The sequence below is a fragment of the Rhinoraja longicauda genome, chromosome 40 (assembly GCF_053455715.1).
Source record: "Rhinoraja longicauda isolate Sanriku21f chromosome 40, sRhiLon1.1, whole genome shotgun sequence".
NCBI lineage: Eukaryota > Metazoa > Chordata > Chondrichthyes > Rajiformes > Arhynchobatidae > Rhinoraja > Rhinoraja longicauda.
In genome coordinates this window covers 10,146,283-10,170,676 of record NC_135992.1, presented here as the reverse complement: position 1 = coordinate 10,170,676, position 24,394 = coordinate 10,146,283, and the positions used below count along the sequence as shown (strand labels likewise).

General features: G+C 49.3%; 1 protein-coding gene across 4 annotated transcripts in view; it reads right to left on the bottom strand.

Annotated features, from left to right (window-relative positions):
• LOC144611317 (uncharacterized) overlaps positions 1–24,394 on the bottom strand; it is a 136,802-nt gene that overhangs the window by 31,777 nt on the left and 80,631 nt on the right. For all 4 annotated transcript variants that reach the window (XR_013549509.1, XM_078430364.1, XM_078430365.1 and 1 more), the window contains 4 exons: positions 10,021–10,077; positions 8,590–8,658; positions 4,411–4,500; positions 2,991–3,100 (listed from right to left, as the gene is read on the bottom strand). Coding sequence is in view for 3 of the 4 variants with exons in the window: in XM_078430364.1 (XP_078286490.1) it covers positions 2,991–3,100; positions 4,411–4,500; positions 8,590–8,658; positions 10,021–10,077 (326 nt within the window). In the remaining variant the exon portion in view is untranslated. The remainder of the gene's footprint in view (positions 1–2,990; positions 3,101–4,410; positions 4,501–8,589; positions 8,659–10,020; positions 10,078–24,394) is intronic.

The window sequence follows — 24,394 nt, the reverse complement described above, 5'->3', positions numbered from 1 at the left end:
AGAAGGCAGGAACGGGGTACTGATTGAGAATGATCAGCCATGATCACATTGAACGGTGGTGCTGGCTCGAAGGGCTGAATGGCCTCCTCCTGCACCTATTGTCTAAAATTGCCCCGAGTGTGTGTAGGACAGAGTTAATGTGCGGGGATCGCTGATCGGAGTGGACGCGGTGGGCCGAAGGGCCTGCTTTCTTGCTGTATCGCTAAACTAAACGGGAGTTGTGGCAGCAACTAGTCTGGCTGGTCCTCTGCTGTGAAGACCCTCATCTTGGGGACATCTCTGCCTTGGAGCTTGCACGCACTCTCCCCCCACTCTGCCCCCACCAATATCCCCAAGCTAACCCAATGTGGTGTCCATCTCCCCATCTTTGGACCCCAATCTTACAGCATATCCACAAGTCACCACTCTCCTTGTTCACGGACGACAATGGCCTGCGGCCATCCCCAGCCCATCCCCGCCACCCAAACGCTCATTCAACACCTGCCCCGCGGTGAACCAATAGACAATAGACAATAGGTGCAGGAGGCCATTCGGCCCTTCGAGCCAGCACCGCCATTCAATGTGATCATGGCTGATCATTCACAATCAGTACCCCGTTCCTGCCTTCTCCCCATACCCCCTGATTCCGCTATCCTTAAGAGCTCTATCCAGCTCTCTCTTGAATGCATTCCGAGAATTGGCCTCCACTGCCTTCTCAGGCAGAGAATTCCACAGATTCACAACTCTCTGACTGAAAAGGTTTTTCCTCATCTCAGTTCTAAATGGCCTACCCCTTATTCTTAAACTGTGGCCCCTTGTTCTGAACCACCCACCAATTCTGCCGCCCCCACAACCTCCCCGCCAACATACATTGCCCAACACTCGATCTTCCCGCCAATTCTCCCTCCACTATCCCCCACCCCACTTTTAGTTTAGTTTAGAGATACAGCACTAAAACAGGCCCTCTGGTCCACCGAGTCTGTACCGAACAGCGATCCCCGCACGCAGGCACTATCCTCCACAAAACTACGGACAATTTACAATTTTACTGAAGCCAGTTAACCTACAAACCTGCACGTCTTTGGAGTGTGGGAAGAAACCGGAGCACTTGAAGAAAACCCACGCAGGTCACGGGGAGAACGAGCGAACAAACTCCGTACAGACAGCGCCCCGTTAGTCAGGAACGAACCCGGGTCTTTGGCGCTGCAAGGCAGCAACTCTACCGCTGTGCCACTGTGCCGCCTCTGTGCCACCCCGATGAAAGTGATTGAAGGGAGGAATTATGGGAGCTACATCACCATATGCTTCAAGATTAGGTCTGTTCAGTTGGACATTTGATTAGTTTTGGGTTGTGCTGGCCCAGCTCAGTTCTTCACAGGTCAAAATGATTTGTTCAACGTGACCAGCCTCTGAACAGCATGTTTAAGGTGCCAATGCTACCCACGATGGTCACTCCGGGTCGGAAAAAACTGGGTCCAGCTTGGACCGGTCACGGTCATGTCAGGTTTGCACTTTAGACCCACACAAGCCTCTCTTTTGCACGTGGAGTATTCACAATGAAGTAAGCACGTCAGTAATACAAAATCAGATGCACAGCGCCAACTAAATCTACTGAGTAAAAATACAGTAATGAAAAAAATAATGGGATTAAACTCTGCCCACACACAAGACCAGCTTCCACCACAAGGTAAGCATGAATATTATGGTGCCCCCAACAAAAATCCTCCAAAGTCCTCCTAATTCAGAAAACATTCCTTCACATCAGATTTACATCGGCGAAACCAAACGCAGGCTCGGCGATCGCTTCGCTCAACACCTGCGCTCGGTCCGCGTTGGCCAAACTGATCTCCCGGTGGCTGAGCACTTCAACTCCCCCTCCCATTCCCAGTCTGACCTTTCTGTCATAGGCCTCCTCCAGTGCCATAGTGAGGCCCACCGCAAATTGGAGGAACAGCACCTCATATTTCGCCTGGGCAGCTTGCAGCCCAGTGGTATGAACATCGACTTCTCCAACTTTAGATAGTTCCTCTGTCCCTCTCTTCCCCTCCCCCTTCCCAGATCTCCCTCTATCTTCCTGTCTCCACCTATATCCTTCCTTTGTCCCGACCCCCTGACATCGGTCTGAAGAAGGGTCTCGACCCGAAACGTCGCCCATTCCTTCTCTCCTGAGATGCTGCCTGACCTGCTGAGTTACTCCAGCATTTTGTGAATATATACCTTCAGAATGGAAGATCTCATGATAAAATGGGCCAAAGTCAGCGTGGTTTTATCAAGGGGAGATCTTGCCCAACAAATTCCAATCCTTCTCTCCCGTCCATCCCATTATCACCCTTGCCCATCCCATTGCCTCCTCTTGCCCAACCCCATTCCCTCTCCCCTGCCTATCCCATTCCTTCTCTCCCACCCAACCCATTCCTATTTATCACACCTGGCCATCCCATTGACACAAAATGCTGGAGAGTAACTCAGCGGGACAGGCAGTATCTCTGGAGAGAAGGAATGGGTGACGTTTTGGGTCGAGACGGTTCGGGTCAGTGTCCGAAGAAGGGTCTTGACCCGAAACGTCACCCGTTCCTTCTCTCCAGAGATGTGCTGCCTGTCCCGCTGAGTTACTCCAGCATTTTGTGTCAATGGGATGGCCAGGTGTGATAAAGGGATGGGTGGGAATGGGTTGGGTGGGAGAGAAGGAATGGGATAGGCAGGAGAGTGGGAATGGGGTTCCCATTTTGTGTCCACCTTTGATTTACACCAGCATCTACAGTTCTTTCCAACACATCCCATTGCCTTCTTTTGCCCAACCCATTCCCTCTCTCCTGGGCCTCCCCTTGCCCATCCCACCCCCCCCCCCCCCCCCCCCCCGCCCATCCCACTTGTTCTCCTGCTCATACTTGTCACCAGCTCCCACACCAATCACTCCCACTGCCTACCCCAGCCGCTCCAGTCCAGCCACTCTCCGCCCCATCCCAGCCCAGCCCTCTCCCCGCTCACCCCCGCTACGCATCGTGACTTACTTTGTCACATCCGGCGAGGAGCTGGGACGGACATTCTTCCTGAGAGCTTCGATCCAGTTCCTGCGGATGCCGGAGGTCATCGCCGAGAGGGTGTAATCCAGCTCCTTGGTCTGGGGAGACAGATGACCATTCACACAGTGGCCGCAGTTCCAGGAGGGGGCGAGGCCCAAAGGTCGCCTCCGTGTGGGCCGTCAATACCACGCCAACCACCAGCTTTTCGTTTAGGTTTTTAGTTTTAGTTTAAGAGTTACAAGCATGGAAACAGGCCCTTCGCTAGTTTAGAGGAACAGCTTGGAAACATGCCCTGGTGCCCATGGAGCCCAGGCCCCCCCCAGCGACCACTCCTACACCAGTTCTATCTTGCACACTAGGAACAAGTTACAGAAGCCAATTAACCTGCAAACTTGCACGCCTTTGGAATGTGGGAGGAACCGGAGAAAGCCCCCCCCGGTGACCGGGAGAACGTACAAGCTCCGTACAGACAGCACCCGAGGTCAGGATCGAACCCGGGTCTCTGGCGCTGTGAGGCAGGACCCTACCGTGCCATCCATGTGTGAAGTGAGTGGCCACTACATTTCCTACATCACAACAGTCACATCACATCAATTGTAACTGCATTTGTGTAGCACCAATAATGCAACAAACAGCCCAAGGCTCTTCACTCCCCTGTCGTACTCGACATCAAGGGCGGCACGGTGGCGCAGCGGTAGAGTTGCTGCCTTACAGCGAATGCAGCGCCTGAGACTCAGGTTCAATCCTGGCTACGGGCGCCGTCTGTACGGAGTTTGTACGTTCTCCCCATGACCTGCGTGGGTTTTCTGCGAGATCTTCGGTGACCTCCCACGCTCCAAAGACGTACAGGTATGTAGGTTAATTGACTGGGTAAATGTAAAAATTGTCCCTAGTGTGTATAGGATAGTGTTAATGTGCATGGATCGCTGGGGGGCGCGGACCCGGTGGGCCGAAGGGCCTGTTTCCGCGCTGTGTCTCAAAATCTAAAAAAATCTAAATCAATGCAGGGATGGAGATAAGGGGACAGGTAGCTGGGGCCCCTTAAAGAGGTCGTCACTAGAAGGTAGGAGAAGCTGGAGGGAGAGCTTCAGACCGTGGCTAAAGCAGGGAACAAACAAAATCAGGGACATGGAAGGGACAAGAACTCGATCTTGATCAGTTGGGCAAGCAGGCCGAGGAGTGGTTAATGGCTGCTAATAGACACAGCTAAGTTCGTGATGCTACATCTTGGGAAGTCAAACCAGGACAGGACCTTCACAGTGAACGGCAGGGCTCCGGGCAGTGCTGTAGGGCAGAGGGATCTAGTTCCTTGAAAGTGGCGTCACAGATGGATGCACAAGGAGCCGGGGTGCTAGAGCTTCCACTGAGAGCTGCACGGGTGGGGGAAGGACGGCTGGACGTTACTCACGTGAATCTGGAATCCATAATTCCGCTGCACCTGGTACTCAGAGACGTTGCTGCAGTTCCGTAAGTCAATCTCTCCATCCAAGTCATTGGCCTGAGAGGAAAGGAGGACAAAATTGGATGTGGGAAATTAAGATTGAAATCGACCCCTTGCCACCCTGACTACGCCAAGCAGACCCATAATGCACCCTTTGCCCAGAAACACGGTCCACACTTCGAAGCAGCAGTATCCAACAAAATTTATCACAAACCACACAAGGTGGTATTATCAAAGGAGCTGTGACCAAAGTGTAGAAACAAAAAAAACTGCAGATGCTGTTTAATACGCAAAAGGACACAAAGTGCTGGAGTAACTCAGCAGGTCAGGCAGCATCTCTAGAGGATATGGATAGGTGACATTTCAGGTCGGGACCTTTCTTCAGACCATGAAGAAGGATCCCGACCTGAAACGTCACCTGACCATTTTCTCCAGAGATGCTGCCTGACCTTCTGAGTTACTCCAGCATTTTGTGTCTATCTTTAGTATAAACCAGCTTCCGCAGTTCATTTTTGTTACATGATACAAAGGGCTACGGTAAAGCTTGGTCAATGAGGAGTTTTTAAGGAGAGTAAGAGAAGGTAAAATGAGGAGATTCGAGAGTTTAGGAGCTCAGGGCCGCTGAAGGCAGAATCACCAAGATTAGCGGGATTACAATCAGGCTCAATCAAGGCACCAGAAGTGGAACATTACTGATGTCTCAGAGGATTACGAGGAAAAAAGCTGGTGCTGGTGAAAATGGAAGGTAGACACAAAATGCTGGAGTAACTCAGAGGGTCAGGCAGCATCTCAGGACAGAAGAATTGGGTGAGGTTTCGGGTTGGTTTTGAAGAAGGGTCTCGAGCTGAAACGTCACCCATTCCTTCTCTCCAGAGAGGTTGCCTGTCCCGCTGAGTTACTATTTTGTGTCTATCTAGGAGTTTGGGATGAGTTTTGTTATGTAACGGATTAAGGTTGGAGGGAACTTGAACCGTCACATCTACGGAGAATAGATGCCTTCAGCGGCAGGTGAACTGAGATGGGGCCAATCTGGAGATGTTAGCATGTACTAACGATTTGGATGAGAAAGTGGGTGGCATGATTAGTAGGTTTGCGTATGATACCAAACGTGGTGGCGTGTTGGGCAATGGAAACGGTTGCATAAGGTTACAGCAGAATCCAGATCAACGGAGAAAGTGGGCAAAAGAATGGCAGATGGAAATTAACCCAGACAAGTTTGGAGTTACAACGAACGTCTTTTAAACGTTGTGACAGTACCTGCCACAACTACCACTTCTGCCACTTGTTCCATGTACCCACCACCCTTTGTGTAAAAAAGTTGCCCCCCGCCCCAACCTTAAACCTATGTCCTCTGGTTCTTGATTCCTCGACTCTGGGGAAAAGACTTTGTGCATTCACCCTGTCTATTCCGTCATGATCTTAGAAACATAGAAACATAGAAAATAGGTGCAGGAGTAGGCCATTCGGCCCTTCGAGCCTGCACCGCCATTCAATATGATCATGGCTGATCATCCAACTCAGTATCCTGTACCTGCCTTCTCTCCATACCCCCTGATCCCTTTAGCCACAAGGGCCACATCTAACTCCCTCTTAAATATAGCCAATGAACTGGCCTCAACTACCTTCTGTGGCAGAGAATTCCACAGATTCACCACTCTCTGTGTGAAAAGAAACTTTCTCATCTGGGTCCTAAAAGACTTCCCCCTTATCCTTAAACTGTGACCCCTTGTTCTGGAATTTCCCATCATCTGGAACAATCTTCCTGCATCCAGCCTGTCCAACCCCTTAAGAATTTTGTAAGTTTCTATAAGATCCCCCCTCAATCTTCTAAATTCCAACAAGTACAACCTCGAAAAGATCACCCCTCATCCTCCTGTGCTGCAAGGAATCAAGTCCTAGCCAGCCCAACCTCTCCCTATCGCTCAGGCCCTTGAGTCTTGGCAACACTCTTGTAAAGATTTTCACTGCACCTCGGTACAGGTGACAATAGGGCCCTTGCACGGCAGGCAAGGTCACAACCCCTGACATTGCCATGTTGCCATGCAAGGCCTTCTGGGGGACAAGCGGTGTACTGGGGGCAAGCACTTACTATGGCTGCCAGCACAGCTTGACCGTCTTCGGTCCCAGCAGCCGTTGAATTGTCCCAGTTTTTTGTCAGAATTCTGCCAGAGACTGAAGTCAAAATCGCCGCTAAACTTGCAACACCTCAGTCCCAACCAAAATTCTTTATGAATGGTACCACATAATTACAGTGCTTATTAACATCAGGCTGCTTAACTGTAGTTTCCCTGAGTGTCATAAATGTCAAGTCAAGTCAAGTCAATTTTATTTTGTATAGCACATTTAAAAACAACCCACGTTGACCATCAGTTCAGGTACTAAGAACGAACATACAATGGCACACAAACATAACAGCACATACATAAACAGTTCACAGCACCCCCTCAGAGGGCCTCAAACCCTAGGGAGTAGAAATAGGTTTTGAGCCTGGACTTAAAGGAGTCGATGGAGGGGGCAGTTCTGACTTGACTTGTGTCTGTGGCCGATACCAGTGCATTAAGTGAAGCCTCTCTTGGCCATGGATGGCAGATTGGTTCTCCACTCATTACAATGCAATGGTTGATATGGCAGTTTGGAAGCCGCTTCCCCTCGAGGTGACGCTGTGGAGGACACACGTTAGATACAAAATGCTGGAATGACTCGGCGGGGCAGGCGGCATCTCTGGAGACAGAGAATGGGGGACGTTTCGCGTCCAGATCCTTCTCGACCCGAGGCGTCACCCCTTCCTTCTATCCAGAGATGCTGCCTGTCCCACTCGGTTGCTCCAGCTTTTTGTGTCTATCTTCGGTTTACACCAGCATCTGCAGTTCCTCCCGACACATCGTGGAGGACAACATGTTCTAAGCTTCCAATTCCCTGCAAATTCAAAGATGGCAAGACACGAGCGGGAAGAGGCCCGACAGACTCTGGACCTGGCCGTCTTGCTCCAGGACACGCCGTGTATAATGATGGCGTCGATGGGTCGTGGACATTAGGTGGGGCATCCATCCAGAGTTGTAGCATGTCATGGCTGGGCTCCTTCTGGCATCTCAGCCCAGAGTCGCTGTAAGGGCGTTGGCAGCCCAGAGGGAGTGTAAACCCGAGGTGTTTTGAACAGGAGCCAAAATGTTCCACGTCTTGTACTGTAGAGATAGTCGTTTGCTTTTGCGTGGAAGTTAAGCTCTCTGCCCTCGAGCGTCTCCATTTCCACTGGCGCTGTTTCCAATGTGAAGACCGCAGTGCCGATAAAGTACTAGATAAATCATCGTGATGAGAAACGCAGTGTAAACCCGACACCTGGTGACCCACGGCACACTACAGAGCTGGGGTGTGTGGGGGGGAGGGGGGAGGGAATGGAAGCGAGGAGGAGCTCTAATGTACTCTGAAGGATCGCTGTACAGTAAGTATTCAGCGTTTCAGATGCCTGACCTGCTGAGTTACTCCAGCTTTTTGCGTCTCATCTTCGGTTGAAGCCAGCGTCCACAGTTCCTCCCTACACAAGCGTTCAGCGTTGTCGGCGTGGCACCGCCGGACTGGCACGAAGCCGGCTTGGAACGCGCAGTCCATCTCTGCAATCAATTCCTGGGCACAGCCTGCTGCTAGCTCGGTGCATTCTCCTCCTCTCTCGTCGGAGAGAGGAGGAGAACTTCTTCAAAGTAGACATAACCTTGAGGAGATTCGGACAAAATGTGTAGGAAAGAAGTGCGGATGCTGGTTTAAATGGAGGGTAGACAAAATGCTGGAGTAACTCAGCGGGACGTACGTGTTGCGTATGTGGCGAGTGTATGCCAGAGGCTTGCTTGTCCTCCAGAACGCTTGAGCGACTCCGTGCGGTGACCTTATGACCATCCGTGCAAGGGCCGGAGAAAATTAACTAAATCTCTGCACCCTTTCCATCTTAAAGATGGCCTAAAAATGAGTTAGCTTAAGCTGCTGCCATTTCAAATGTCCCTGTCAACAGAGAGATGTCCACTACACCAATAGAGCTTGGACACTTGTCCAAAGAGTTGGACAGATATCCATTGCCAGCTCTTGTCACCACTTTTTTTTTTTGACAGATCAGCCCCCCCAGGCACTGGGTCTGTGATGAGCCATTTAACCACTCACCTCCTCTGCTGTGGAGTCTCTGTAATACCGCAAGCTGGAGTCCGTCAGAACAAACCAGTGTTTCTTCCACTGAAACGGGAGAATAAACAGACGAGTTCATATTCAGCGTAGGGAGGAACTGCAGGTGCTGGATTAAACCGAAGATAGACACAAAAAGCAGGAGTAACTCAGCGGGACGGGCAGCATCTCTGGAGAGAAGGAATGGGTGACGTTTTGGATTGAGACCCTTCTTCAGACTGAAGACCCTTCTTCAGTCTCCCATCAGACTGAGGAAGGGTCTCAATCCAAAACGTCACCCATTCCTTCTCTCCAGAGATGCTGCCTGTCCCGCTGAGCTACTCCAGCTTTTTGTGTCCACCTTGAGTTCAAGTTAAGTCTCGAGGAGGACTAATCAGTTGAAGCAGCAACTGTCCCCAGCGTTTACCTGGAATAATGGATGAGAATTAAATGACGTCCCTTTAGGAAGGAGATTAGGATGGAATTTCTGTAGTCAGAGGGTGGTGAATCTGAGGAATTCTTTGCCTCAGAAGGCTGTGGAGGCCAAGTCAGTGGATATTTTTAAAGCAGAGAGATAGATTCTTGATTAGTACAGGTGTCAGGAGTTATGGGGAGAAGGCAGGAGAATGGGGGCAGGTGGGAGAGATAAATCACTCATGATTGTATGGCGGAGTAGAGTTGATGGGCTGAATGGCCTAATTCTGCTATTACTTATGAGAGTATGAGAACATGTACCTGCAGGGAGGCCAGGTTCGGTGCCCACCTGTACCAAGTCTTAGTCGGATGAAGGGGGATCATATTGAAACCTACCAGATAATGAAATGCCTGGATGGAGTGGATGTGGAAAGGGATGAAGTTACAAGTGGGAGTGTCCAGGACCAGAGGGCACAGCCTGAAAATAAAAGGACGCACCTTTTGAAGGGAGGTGAGGAGGAATTTCTTTAGCCAGAGGGTGGTGAATCTGTGGAATTCATTGCCACAGATGGCGGTGGAGGCCAAGGCATTGGGTATTTTTAAGGCAGGAACTGATGTGTTCTTGATTAGGAAGGGCGTCAAAGGTCACGGGGAGAAGGCAGGAGAATGGGGTTGAGGGGGAAAATACATCGGCCGTGATTAAAATGGTGGGACAGACTCGACGAGCTGATTGGCCTAATTCTCATGCCTTATGGTACATGACCCTGGTCTGGCAGTGAGTAATGAGGTTGGCATTGGGGGGCTGGGGCCGTTGGAAATGGGCAGGGTGGGGAATGGTGGGGGGTGGGGACGGTGCAGGGGGTGGGTACAGGTGTTGGGCGACGAGGAAATGGGATGCTGGGTGGGTGGGGACGGTGCAGGGGTAGATAAAATGCAGTCGTAGGTCGCATACAGGCTGGGCGCCATGCCAGGGCAGGGATTATACTGAGCTTGGTACCACTTTGTTTGATGGACACTCACCTCCCCATTGTCACCCAGAATGGACATCCAACCCTTCTTGAAATTCAGGAGATCTGGCTGAAATCAGAAAAGCAAGGAGAAGGTGAGACATCAGTGGAAAGTCTGAAAATTACCTCCCTAAACAACACGCTCCCTAAGGGCGGCACGGTGGTGCAGCGGTAGAGTTGCTGCCTTACAGCGAATGCAGCGCCGGAGACTCAGGTTCGATCCTGACTACGGGCGCCGTCTGTACGGGGTTTGTACGTTCTCCCCTTGACCTGAGATCTTTGGTTTCCTCCGACACTCCAAAGACGTACAGGTATGTAGGTTACTTGACTGGGTAAAATGTAAAAAATTGTCCCTAGTGTGTGTAGGATGGTGTTAATGTGCGGGGATCGCTGGGCGGCGCGGACCCGCTGGGCCCGTTTCCGCGCTGTATCTCTAAATCTAAAAAGAAAAAAACAGCAAACTCTTCGTCACTGCAAGGTACATCTGTGGAGATGAGCAACGCATCGATCACTCCAGATCGACCACTCCAGATCGATCACTCCAGCCTCAGTTACATGTCGGTAAGCCGAGAGGACTTTATTGTAAGGACTGAAGTTGCCACTATGCAGTGGGTATTTTTAAGGCCAAGATTGATGAGCTCTTGATTTGGAAGGACGTCTCTAGTGTGTGTTCGGTAGTGTTAATGTCACGAGGAGAAGGTTACAAGGAGAAGTCAGGAGAGGTCTCTCTCTGAGACCGTAAACACGCCCCGCTATCCTGCTCCTTCCCCATTTTCCTCCCTTGCTCAATTCTCTGTTGAAACCTGTTACTGATTCGGATCCCACCAGCCGTTATTCAGCACATTCCAGACAGTCACAACTTGCAGGCTGAAAACATATTTTTTCCCAATCTCATGCCTGGCATTTCTTTGCTGATCAACACAAAGTCCACCCGCGGGCTGCTGACGGAAGCTGCTTTTCCTCCCTTATCCCTTCAAATCCTTTCATGGTTTTTGCAGTGCTTGTTGCACGACACTCCCATGCTGGCGTTGCTGGGCCGAAGGTAGAGTTAGCAGTGCCAGTCTCAGGCGAGGGGGACTGGCGGGACGAGAGTTGCTGCCTCACAGCGCCAGAGACCCGGGTTCGATCCTGACTACAGATGCTGTGTCGGTAGGGAGTTTGCACGTTCTCCCCGTGACCGCGTGAGCTTTCTCCCGGTGCTCCGGTTTCCTCCCACACTCCAAAGACGTGCAGGTTTGTAGGTTAATTCACTTCTGTAAATTGCCCCAAGTGTGTTGTAGGACAGAGCTAATAATGCACGGGGGAAATCGCTGGTCGGACGGGACTCGGTGGTCTGAAGGGCTTGTGTACACACTGTATTTCCCAAACTAAGCGTTAAGTAAATGTGAGTGACCTCACTTTGGGCCTAGCGCAGGCCAAAGGAGCAGCATTTCAAAGGTAGACACAAAATGGTGGAGTAACTCAGCGGGTCAGGCAACATCTCAGGAGAGAAGGAATGGGTGACGTTTCGGGTCACCCATTCCTTCCCCTACCGAGATGCTGCCTGACCCGCTGAGTTACTCCAGCATTTTGTGTCTACCTTCGAATTTAACCAGCATCTGCCGTTTTATTTTTCCGTAAACATTGTGCAGCATTTCAACACGCCTCACTGCCTCCAGCTGGGAGCTTCGTGGCTGAGAGCTTCAAGTTCCTTGGTGTTAATATGACCACCAGAGGCAATGTCGCCAGAAACCCTTGTTTGACCCTGACTACAGCCGCTGTCTGTACAGACTTTGTACGTTCTCCCTGTGGGTTTTCCGGGGGTGCTCCGGTTTCCCCTCACAGTCCAGAGACGTTGAGGTTATTAGGTTAAATGGCTTCAGTAGAAATTGTCCCTAGTGTGTAGCATACAGGCTGATCACAGGTCAGCACGGACTCGGTGGGCCGAAGTGCCTGTTTCAGGCATGTGAGTGAGGTAAACAAAGAGGAAAAGAGCTGAGCGCTTACGTGAGGCTGACAGCGGGGGTCAAAAAATTGGAAAATGTTTGAAAATTTACACACAAAATCACCAGTTTCAAGCCTCTTTTCAAAGTAAAAACAGAGATTACAAAATAATGTGAATATGTCACGGTGTACTAATAACATTTTGAAGTAAATTCGCACATTAATTGATAATCAGCCCAAAAAGGTGGTAATTGGCTTTTCCGCTGTGTTTTATATTTTAACCCCGTCTTAATTACAATACAATACAATATATCTTTATTGTCATTGTACAGGGGTACAACGAGATTGGGAATGCGCCTCCCATACGATGCAATGATTTAATTAGCTAGTCAGTATTAATTTAAACAACCCAATGAAACAAATTGTAACAGTTTTAAAACAGAATAAAGTGCAAGTAGATCTGTGCCGGTTCACTGTGCGATGTGACCATCCGGCTCAGCAGGACCGGTTATATAATCTCACTTTCTCTTTGACTTGATCAAATACCTTTGCGTCTGTGTCCTCTGATCCCTGCACCTTTTGCCACTGGTTTCCGCGTTACCTTATTTACTCCACCAAAGCTCATGATTTTATCCGCAACTATTAATTTTCCCATCCAAGCTTCTTTGGCCTTCTTTCCAGACTGCCTGACTTCATACTTTGCATTAAACGTACCTGCCCTATGACCGCCCAAACCATCACTTTCCTCCGCACATTTTGTCCCGTCTGCGGATGGTGATATTAAGGACAGGTCATTACTCTACATCATAAAGAGCCTTGGTCCTAACAGCAACCTCTGGGGGACACTGTTGTGTAACCTCCCTCCAATGTTGCAACCAGCGAGCAAGGATCATGGTTCGATGCTGCAAACATTTATTTTAGTTTGGGGACACTAAAATTTTTGTTTAGTTTAGAGATATTACTTGGGCGGTCACGGTGGCGTAGCGGTAGTTGCTGCCTAACAGCGAATGCAGCGCCGGAGACTCGGGTTCGATCCCGACTACGGGTGCCTTCTGTACGGAGTTTGTACGTTCTCCCCCGTGACCTGTGTGGGTTTTCTCCGAGATCATCGGTTTCCGCCCACCCTTCAAAGACGTTCTGGTTTGTAGGTTAATTGGCTGGGCAAATGTAAACATTGTCCCTAGTGGGTGTAGGATAGTGTTAATGTGCGGAGATCACTGGTCAGCACGGACCCGGTGGGCCGAAGCCTGTTTCCGCGCTTTATCACTAAACGAAACAAAGATACGGCATGGAAACAGGCCCTTCGGCCCACCGAGTCCACGCCGACCAGAGAACACCCCATCTACTAACACGATCCTGCACACACTGGGAACAATTTACAATTTCACCAAGCCAATTAACCTACAAACCTGTACGTCCTTGGAATGTGGGAAAAACGCACTTGGTCACAGGGAGGATGTATAAACTCCGTACAGACAGCACTCCTGGGTCAGGATCGAACCCGGGACACCTTGCCGCCCTAAGAAATGTTTTTGGAGAACTCAGCAACCGTAGGAAATGAAGGTTTCCGAAATGGCAACGGCTCTTGCTCCATTACACACGGAATAAACAGCACAGTCACAATAACACCACAATGCAGCACCCTGCCCGTTGTTGAGGAAACAGCAACTGCTGGCTGCTCACCCCTTTCATCCAGACTCACTCTGAACACGCCTGCGATCACTTTTGCTCTATGATAAGACACAAAATGCTGGAGTAACTCAGCGGGTCAGTCAGTCTGAAGAAGGGTCTCGACCCGAAACGTCACCCATTCCTTCTCTCCCGAGATGCTGCCTGACCTGCTGAGTTACTCCAGCATTTTGTGAATAAATGGGTCAGTCAGCATCTCTAGAGGGAAGGAATGGGTGGCGTTTCGGGCGGCAGCCGTTGCTCACACTTCATTCCTACACATCACCTTCACTTTTACGGTCTTGAACCAAGGGAGAGACGTTGCAACTAACGACCGGAAGGACAAAGGTTTTGAGGAAAACACAAAGTGCTGGAAGGCCTCAGCGGCTCAGGCAGCAGATGTGGAGGGAATGGACAGGCCATTGGTCAGTTCGGTTCAGGACCCTTCTTCAGACTGATTGTAGTGGGGGGGGGGGGGGGGGAGAAAGCTGGACATGCTGCCTGACACGTTGAGTTACTCCGGAACTTTGTGTTGTGCTCAAGTCCAGCGCCTGCAATTCCCGCAAAGCTTTACAAAGGTTTTGAGGAGCAGCTCGTCGGAGCGACAGACTACTCCTGTTGATTTAGAGTGAGGCGGTAGCCCGTCAATGCCGTTACTTCCCAAGAAGATCGAGGAGATTTGGTACAAACCGAAGGGATTTATTCACAAAATGCTGGAGTAACTCAGCAGGTCAGGCAGCATCTCAGGAGAGAAGGAATGGGTGACGTTTCGGGTCGAGACCCTTCTTCAGACTGGAGTAACTCAGCAGGCCAGGCAGCATCTCAGGAGAGAAGGAATGGGTGACGTTTCGGGTCGAGACCCTTCTTCAGACTGGAGTAACTCAGCAGGCCAGGCAGCATCTCAGGAGAGAAGGAATGGGCGACGTTTCGGGTCTCGACCCGAAACGTCACCCATTCCTTCTCTCCTGAGATGCTGCCTGACCTGCTGAGTTACTCCAGCATTTTGTGAGGAGATTTGGTAGGTCAACAAATACTCTCTTGAACGTACGGCAGAGAGCATCTTGACTGATTCCATCGCAAACTGGTCCGGCAACTTAAAGGCCCAAGAAATGTGGAGGTGAGGAATGCAGAGCCAGATCTATCTTATTTGTTTGCCTGGGCCACTGGACTTTGCATGGGTTTTGCAACATTGTGTTGCTAGGTTAATCACGTGCTTGAGGCTACGTAATCTGGGGGTCCAGTGGCCTTCCTCACCTCCACAGAGACGCAGGAGGTTTTCACAAGGGATGGTGAACACTGCCCGGCCCATCACAAGTACTGACTTCCCCATCGAAGGGGTGTACAGGAGGCACTGCCTCAAAGAGGCAGCAGCATCATTAAGGAACCCACACCACCCTGGCCATGCGCTCATTTCATTCCAGACATCGGGAAGAAGGTACTGGATCCTTAAAACTGAAGCATCCTGGTTCAGGAACAGTTCTTCCCAACAATAGACAATAGGTGCAGGAGGAGGCCATTCGGCCCTTCGAGCCAGCACCGCCATTCAATGTGATCATGGCTGATCATTCTCAATCAGTACCCCGTTCCTGCCTTCTCCCCATACCCCCTGACTCCGCTATCCTTGAGCTCTATCTAGCTCTCTCTTGAATGCATTCAGAGAATTGGCCTCCACTGCCTTCTGAGGCAGAGAATTCCACAGATTCACAACTCTCTGACTGAAAAAGTTTTTCCTCATCTCAGTTCTAAATGGCCTACCCCTTATTCTTAAACTGTGGCCCCTTGTTCTGGACTCCCCCAACATTGGGAACATGTTTCCTGCCTCTAACGTGTCCAACCCCTTAATAATCTTATACGTTTCGATAAGATCTCCTCTCATCCTTCTAAATTCCAGTGTATACAAGCCTAGTCGCTCCAGTCTTTCAACATATGATAGTCCTGCCATTCCAGGAATTAACCTAGTAAACCTACGCTGCACGCCCTCAATAGCAAGAATATCCTTCCTCAAATTTGGAGACCAAAACTACACACAGTACTCCAGGTGCGGTCTCACTAGGGCCCTGTACAACTGCAGAAGGACCTCTTTGCTCCTATACTCAACTCCTCTTGTTATGAAGGCCAACATTCCATTGGCTTTCTTCACAACCATCATTCTATTGAACACTACTAACACCAAAAATAAATGTGGACTTCGAACTGCCTTGATTGCACTAGGCTTTAGTTTTGATTTACAGAGGTTTATTTACTGAAGTTATTTTTTTGTGTTTTATTATACGATCTATTGAGTACTGCGATTACAGACCGGTTCTGCCGCTTGTAGGTAAGAATGTCATTGTTCCGTTTCGGTACATATGACAATGGAACACTCCTGATACAGGATCAGGGCTGATCTGATTACGATCTACACTCTGCATTCTGGTCTCCCTGCACGAATCCTTCACCCCTCTCACTCACCAAGTCTCTCTACTTCATCCTTAGAACTATTCACAGAGTCTGCATCCTCCACCCCTTGAGGCCAGCACACCAGGGGAACGTCCCTGTATCAGATGATCACTGCTGCCCAGCACGTACAGTCCCATGCAGTTTTACAGTTACGGTCCAGTTTACTGTCACGTGTACCGAGGTACAGTGAAAAGCTTTTGTTGCGTGCTATCCAGTCAGCGGAAAGATTACAATCGAGCCATTTACAGTGTACAGATACATGATCAGGGAATAACGTTTAGTGCAAGGTTAAAGCCAGCAAAGTCCGATCAAGTTGTGTAGGGAAATAATTGCAGATGCTGGTACAAATCAAAGGTATTTATTCACAAAATGCTGGAGTAACTCAGCAGGTCAGGCAGCATCTCAGGAGAGAAGGAATGTTTCGGGTCGAGACCCTTCTTCAGACTGATGAAGGGTCTCGACCCGAAACGTCACCCATTCCTTCTCTCCTGAGATGCCGCCTGACCTGCTGAGTTACTCCAGCATTTTGTGTACAGATACATGATCAGGGAATAACGTTTAGTGCAAGGTTAAAGCCAGCAAAGTCCGATCAGGTCGTGTAGGAAAATAACTGCAGATGCTGGTACAAATCGAAGATATCACAAAATGCTGAAGTAACTTATCACAGAGGGGGAGCAGCGATTTTACTCCAGCGTTTTGTGATACCTAAAGTCCGATCAAAGATAGTCCGAGGGTCCCCAATGATGTGGATCGTAGTTTCTCAGGACAGCTCTCTGAGAGTGGTAGGATGATTCAGTTGCCTGATAACAGCTGGGAAGAAATGGCCCTGAATCTGGAGGTGTGTGTTTTCACACTTCTGTACCTCTTGCCTGAGTCTGCAGGAGGTTCAATCAGATGGTGTAACTGGAACATTACAACCTCCCATAGGTTCTGAACTTCATAGACTTGGTTTTGTCCTTTTGCACTATTATCGTTTGTTTGTTTTTTATATGTACATTTGTGTATAATAAGATGTGTGTGCGCGTGTGTGTATGTGTGCGTGCGTGTGCGTGTATGTGTGTGTGTATGTGTGTGTGCATATACACACACTGAACGTTGTTTCCTCATTTATTTTATTGCTTACAGTGTACTATGTTTACACGTGTAGGAAGGAACTGCAGATGCTGGTGGGTTAAACCGCAGATAGACACAAAAGGCTGGAGTAACTCAACGGGACAGGCGGCATCTCTGGAGAGAAGGAATGGGTGACATTTTGGGTCGAGACCCTTCTTCAGACTCCATATTCTGATGTGCTGTTTCACTGTTCTATCTGGGACATTTGGCAAAAAAACCCACTCGATTCCCTTAACTTCACAATGGCAGAAACCGGCACAGCAAAGGTTGTGAAGCAAGTTTCTCAGCACCAAGGCATGTTATCGCATGCAATGCCTGGGGTCTCGTCTGCAATGGATCATCACAACACTGGCAGCTTGAGTGATGCCAACGTGACCTCCCAATGCAGCCCATGCCTCCAGCGTGTCACATTGAGCCCCACACCCTAGACGTTGAATAATGAAAGAGAAAGCAAATGGTGAAAGGCTTGGATTGAGAGGATGTGGAGAGGATGTTTCCACTAGTGGGAGAGTCTAGGACCAGAGGCCACAGCCTCAGAATACAAGGAGGTATCTTTAGAAAGGAGACGAGGAGGAATTTATTTTGTTAGATGAATCTGTGGAATTCTTTTTGTCAGAGGGTGGTGAATCTATGGAATTCATTGCCACAGAAGGCTGTGGAGGCCAAGTCAGTTGATATTTTTAAGGCAGAGATAGATAGATTCTTGATTAGTGCAGGTGTCAGAGGTTATGGGGAGAAGGCAGGAAAATGGGGTTAGGAGGGAGAGATAGGTCAGCCATGATTGAATGGCGGAGTAGATGATGGGCTGAATGGCCTAATTCTACTCCTATCACAACAAGACCATATGAATTTCTATAGCCAGAGGGTGGTGAATCTGTGAAATTCATTGCCACAGACGGCTGTGGAGGTCAATTCAAAGGGTGTTTTTAAGGCGGAGATTGACAGATCCGTGATTAGGAAGGGTGTCAAGGGTTATGGGGAGAAGAGGCAGGAGAATGGGGTTGAGAGGGAAAGATAGAATCAGGCCATTCGTCCCATTGAGTCCACTCCGCCATTCAGTCAAAAGATTGAAAGGCAGAGTAGACTCAATGGGACGAATGGCCTAATTCTGCTCCTAAAAGGCATGAACATGAATAATGCCTCATTCCCTCAGATACACCTGAGGCCACACAGCGTGCGATCCACCGCACCAGCTGTGCATAAAGCTCCTCTAAACCCGGGAGCCTGACGCACCCTGTCGCAATTTACTTTTCAGCATTAGTTGACAATATCGCCACTTCCTTTTTAACAACATTGTGTCATACAGACCACAGACTCCAATATCCCCAGAACAATGCAAACATTAAGCTTCGTTCATCTTGAATCCCCCACTTTACAGGAAATAATTTTCCAAAACCTATTCAGCTAATTGAATCCCTTCAATAGACAAAAGACAATAGGTGCAGGAGGAGGCCATTCGGCCCTTCGAGCCAGCACCGCCATTCAATGCGATCATGGCTGATCATTCTCAATCAGTACCCCGTTCCTGCCTTCTCCCCATACCCCCTGACTCCGCTATCCTTAAGAGCTCTATCTAGCTCTCTCTTGAATGCATTCAGAGAATTGGCCTCCACTGCCTTCTGAGGCAGAGAATTCCACAGATTCACAACTCTCTGACTGAAAAAGGTTTTTCCTCATCTCAGTTCTAAATGGCCTACCCCTTATTCTTAAACTGTGGCCCCTTGTTCTGGACTCCCCCAACATTGGGAACATGTTTCCTGCCTCTAACGTGTCCAACCCCTTAATAATCTTATACGTTTCGATATGATACTTCGTTACTTAAAATAAATTAATTTAATGATTGTCCCATCATCTCAGGTGCACAGAATGCTGGAGCAACTTCGCGGGACAGGCAGCGTCTCTGGAGAGAAGTAATGGGCAACGTTTTGGATCGAGACCCTTCTTCAGTCCAGCATCTGGTGTTCTTTCCTACACATTTTGTCTGCTCCTTCTCTCCAGAGATGCTGCCTGTCCCGCTGAGTTACTCCAGCATTTTGTGTCCATCTTCGATTTAAACTAGCGTCTGCAGTTCTTTACTACACCTCACGGGCACAAATGAGTAGAAACTAAATTGAAGCAAGATGCCCTTGTTTTGTAATAATTTCACGTTAGTTTAGTTTGGAGACTCAGCATGGATGGATAACAGGCCCTTCGGCCCACTGATTCCACTTGACCATTGATCACATGTTCACACTAGTTCTCTGTTATCCCACTTTCCCATCCACTCCCCACACACTCGAGGGACAATTTTACAGAGGGCCAATTAACCAACAAACCCGCGGGTCTTTAGCATGTGGGAGGAAATCCAGGCGGTCACGTCGTAGGGAGAACATGCAAACTCCGCACAGACAGCACCCGAGGTCAGGATCAATCCGGGTCTCCAGCACCAGCTGTGAGGCAGCGGCAGCTTAATGTTTTGAGCCTTGGTTTGCTTCGGTGAAGCTGCAGTCAGTATTCCCGACGAAGGCTTTGGACCAGTGGAACATCACCACCTCTGCTTTCCATTCCAGTTCCCGGAGTTCAAACAAAACAACATTCTTGTACGTTGTTGTTCCCAGTGATGAATACATAACCTTTGCCCGACCCACTGTTCAAAGTCCAGTTCAAAACAATTCCAATGTGCTCTTCTTGGACAGAAGGCGGATGAGCTCATAATTCCACACAAAGCATCCAATCAGCCAGTCAGTGACTCACTCCTCCATCGTCCAGCCGAGACTTGCTTCTCCACCCGGAGAAGTCATCGGATCCCCGTCCACAACATTCAGACACAAAGAGGGACGCGCGGTGGCGCAGTGGTAGAGTCGCTGCCTGACAGCGCCGGAGACCCGGGTTCAATCCCAACTACGGGTGCTGTCTGCACGGAGTTTGCACGGAGTTTGCACGTTCTCCCCGTGACCTGAATGGGTTTTAGATTTAGATTTTTTTTAGATTTAGATACAGCGCAGAAACAGGCCCTTCAGCCCACCGGGTCCGCGCCGCCCAGCGATCCCCGCACACTAACACTATCCTGCACCCACTAGGGACAACTTTTTTTTTTTTAACATTTGCCCAGCCAATTAACCTACATACCTGCACGTCTTTGGAGTGTGGGAGGAAACTGAAGATCTCAGAGAAAACCCACGCAGGTCACGGGGAGAACGTACAAACTCCGCACAGACGGCGCCCGTAGTCAGGATCGAACCCGAGTCTCCGGCGCTGCATTCGCTGTAAGGCGGCAACTCTACCTCAGCGCAACCGTGCCGCACTTTTCTCCGACATCCTTGGTTTCCTCCCACACTCCAAAGACATACAGGTTTGTAGGTTAATTGGCTTGGTATAAAATGTAAGCTGTCCCTAGCAGGTGTAGGATAGTGTTAAAGTGTGCGGGGATCGCTGGTCGGTGCGGACTCGGTGGGCCGAAGGACCTGTTTCCGCGCCGTATCTCCAAAAAAATCTCCCTGGTGCACAGGTTCACCGGCACTACTGGGAGATGTGTTACAGGGCCCCAGCGTGATGGTCCATGGATGGTGAACACGCTACAAGTGGGGCGGCAGGTAGAGTTGCTGCCTCACAGCGCCAGAGACCCGGGTTCGATCCTGACTACAGGCGCTGTCAGTATGGAGTTTGTACGTTCTCCCTTTAACCACGTGGTTAGTTTCGTTTATTGCAGAGATATAGCTTTTCGGCAATAGGCTTTTCGGCAAACCAAGTCCACGCCGAAAAGTGATCCCCGTACACGAGCACCATCCGACACACCAGGGACAATTTATAATCTTTACTGAAGCCAATGAACCCGCAAATCTGTACGGCTTTGGAGTGTGGGTGGAAACTGAAGCACTGAGGAAAACCCACGCGGTGACCGGGAGAACGTACAAACTGCGTACACACAGCTGGGTCCACACCTATGGATAAGGAAGTTCTCACAACGGAGAGGTTATGGGGAGAAGGCAGGAGAATGGGGCTAGGAGGGAGAGATAGATCAGCCATGAATGAATGGCGGAATAAACTTGATGGGCCGAATGGCTTAATTGTGCCATTACTTATGACCTCGAAGGTATCACAAAATGCTGGAGTAACTCAGCGGGTCAGGCAGCATCTCAGGAGAGAAGGAATGGGTGACATTTCAGGTCAAGACTGTATAAGAAAATAACTGCAGATGCTGGTACAAATCGATTTATTCACAAAATGCTGGAGTAACTCAGCAGGTCAGGCAGCATCTCGGGAGAGAAGGAATAGGTGACGTTTCGGGTCGAGACCCTTCTTCAGACTGATGTCGGGGAGGAGGCTGGACAAAGAAAGGGTGTAGTGGGAGACAGGAAGACAGTGGGAGAACTGGGAGCTCCTCCTCTGTGAGTTCTTCTCCAATACTTATGACCTTATAAGGAGACACAAGAACTGCAGATGCTGGAATCTTGGGGAAAAAAACCCAAAGAGCTGGAGTAACTCAGCAGGTCAAGGGAGCATCTGTGGAGGGAAATGGACAGGTGATGTCTTGGGGCGGGACTCTTTTTTCATGCTCATGAAAGGTTCAATACCCAAAATAACATCTGCCTAAATCCCCCCCCACGGGATCATAAACATGGCAAAGCTTCTACCCAAACAGAGGTGCTCTCCACTTCGTTGTAACCGGTCAACAACTCTCGCACAGATTTCCTGGAACTTCACGCATAAACGTTGCTCACACTCGTGACCACAAAATATTGTATGTTAATCTGTCAGAATCAGCTCTTAGTTTGGAGATGCAGCATGGAAACAGGGCCTTCAGTTGACCTGAAACGTCACCCATTCCTTCTCTCCAGAGATGCAGCCTGACCTGCTGAGTTACTCCAGCTTTTAGACAATTGACAATAGACAATGTGTGCAGGAGGAGGCCATTTTCAGTTAACTACTGAACCGATTTTCAGTTATCTTCAGAAATAACAGGATCATCAGTTCTCTCTGTGACTGTGTGGGTTTCCTGACCTGCTTGTCCTAGGTTGATCAACAAGTTTTGATACCATCTGGCTTCAGTTTGATCAGACACTTGGCAATATCACAAGTTCTGTCCTGTCCACTGTGTAAACCTGGTCTTTGTCTTTATTTTTCCAGGCAGATAGACAGTTTTCAAAAGAAGACTTGAGTTCTTATACTGGGTATCTGCAGTCTGCCACCAAGGTTGGTGTTGATAGAATGGACGCACAAACGCTTTCAAACGTGGGATAATCTGATCCATAAAACTGTGCTTCTAACCCTCAGCTAATCCCCAGGGTGGCGCAGCGGTAGAGCTCCTGCCTCACAGTGCCAGAGACCCAGGTTCAATCCTGTCCTCGAGCGCTGTCTGTGTGGAGTTTGCACGTTCTCCCTGTGACCGCTTGGGTTCCCTCCGGGTGGTCCAGCTTTCTCCAATATCCCAAAGGCATGCGGGCTTGTAGGTTAATTGGCCTCCGTTAATTGACACTAGTGTTGATGAGTGTGGGATAACACGGACCTGGTGTGCGGCTGATCGATGGTCGGCATGGACTAGATGGTGCGAAGAGCCTGTTTCCATCTCAACTCAACTAAACTCAACTAACCTAAACCAAACCGCCTCTGATAATAGGAAAAAAAACCCGCAGATGCTGGTTTGAATCGAAGGCAGACACAAAATGCTGGTGTAACTCAGCGGGTCAGGTAGCATCTCGGGAGAGAAGGAATAGGTGACGTTTCGGGTCGAGACCCTTCTTCAGACTGATGTCAGGGGGAGGGGGTGGGACAAAGATAGGATGTAGTCGGAGACAGGAAGACTAGTGGGAGAACTGGGAAGGGGGAGGGGATAGAGAGGGAAAATAACTTCAGATAGTTCCTGCTTCCCCTCTCCATCCCCTTCCCCTTCCCAGTTCTCCCACTAGTCTTCCTGTCTCCCACTACATTCTCTCTTTGTCCCGCCCCCTCCCCTGACATCAGTGTGAAGAAGGGTCTCGACCCGGAACGTCACCCATTCCTTCTCTCCCGAGATGCTGCCTGTCCCGCTGAGTCTATCCTTTTATTCATCTTAGTAAACATCTGCATTCATCGTTCTGTGGAACCGATTTTCAGTTAACTTCTGTAGAAACAAACGCCTTATGGTCCAAATTTGAAAATTTGCTTTCTTGCAAAAATTAAATTGAAAGTAATTTGGAGTCTTGAGTTGAATACAAAGCGCTGGAGTAAACCAACGGGTCAGGAAGTATCTCGGGTGAGAATGGATTGGTGATGTGTTGGCCTGGGTCTCTACTTCAAACTGGAAGGTCACCTCGCTATTCCCTCCACAGAAAATAGACAATAGACAATAGGTGCAGGAGGAGACCATTCGGCCCTTCGAGCCAGCACCACCATTCAAAGTGATCATGGCTGATCATCGACAATCAGTACCCCATTCCTGCCTTCTCCCCATACCCCCTGACTCCGCTATCTTTAAGAGCTCTATCTAGCTCTGAGGCAGAGAATTCCACAGATTCACAACTCTCTGAGTGAAAAGGTTTTTCCTCATCTCCCTTCTAGATGGCCTACCCCTTATTCGTAAACTGTGGCCCCTGGTTCTGGACTCCCCCAACATTGGGAACATGTTTCCTGCCTCTAATGTGTCCAATCCAGACCTCTCAACATTTGATTTTACAAATTCAGAATTTTGATGTCCAAAATTCAGAATTTTACATCAAAATTCATAATATGGCGCGTAATGCAACTTTTCAGCAAAAAAAAGTATGCACGCCAAATGCGCGTACGCGTTGTGCTACATTCACGTGTGAAAAACGACTAGTATTTCCAACAGTCTGTAGTTCTTGGACAACATGTACAATATCAGGCCTATCATGAGTATATTCTACTATTATAGAAAGGTTATTGAACAGAAATACTTTTTACACCAAAGAAAAAATAGTTTTGTTTTGTTTTTTCTATTTTGCTTTTTCCTTACACATCCCAATTCTCTTGGTATTGAATAAAAGAACAATGGTCATAAAATGTATGACTAAGTTATGAAGAGAGTTTCATTTAAAAAAATGCACATACCTAATTTAATTGAAGACATACTTGCTCCAGTGGTCTTCAACAGCTAATCACAACGGTCCATGTCCCCCCAACCCTACCCCCCCCCACCCCCCTCTATTCCCCCCGCCCCTACTTCCTCCACTCCACCCCTCCCCCCCTTCTCCTCAATCCACTCCCCCACCCCTTCCCCCACTCCCACCCCCACTCTCCCCCTCCCTTCCTCCACCCCCCCGACCCCC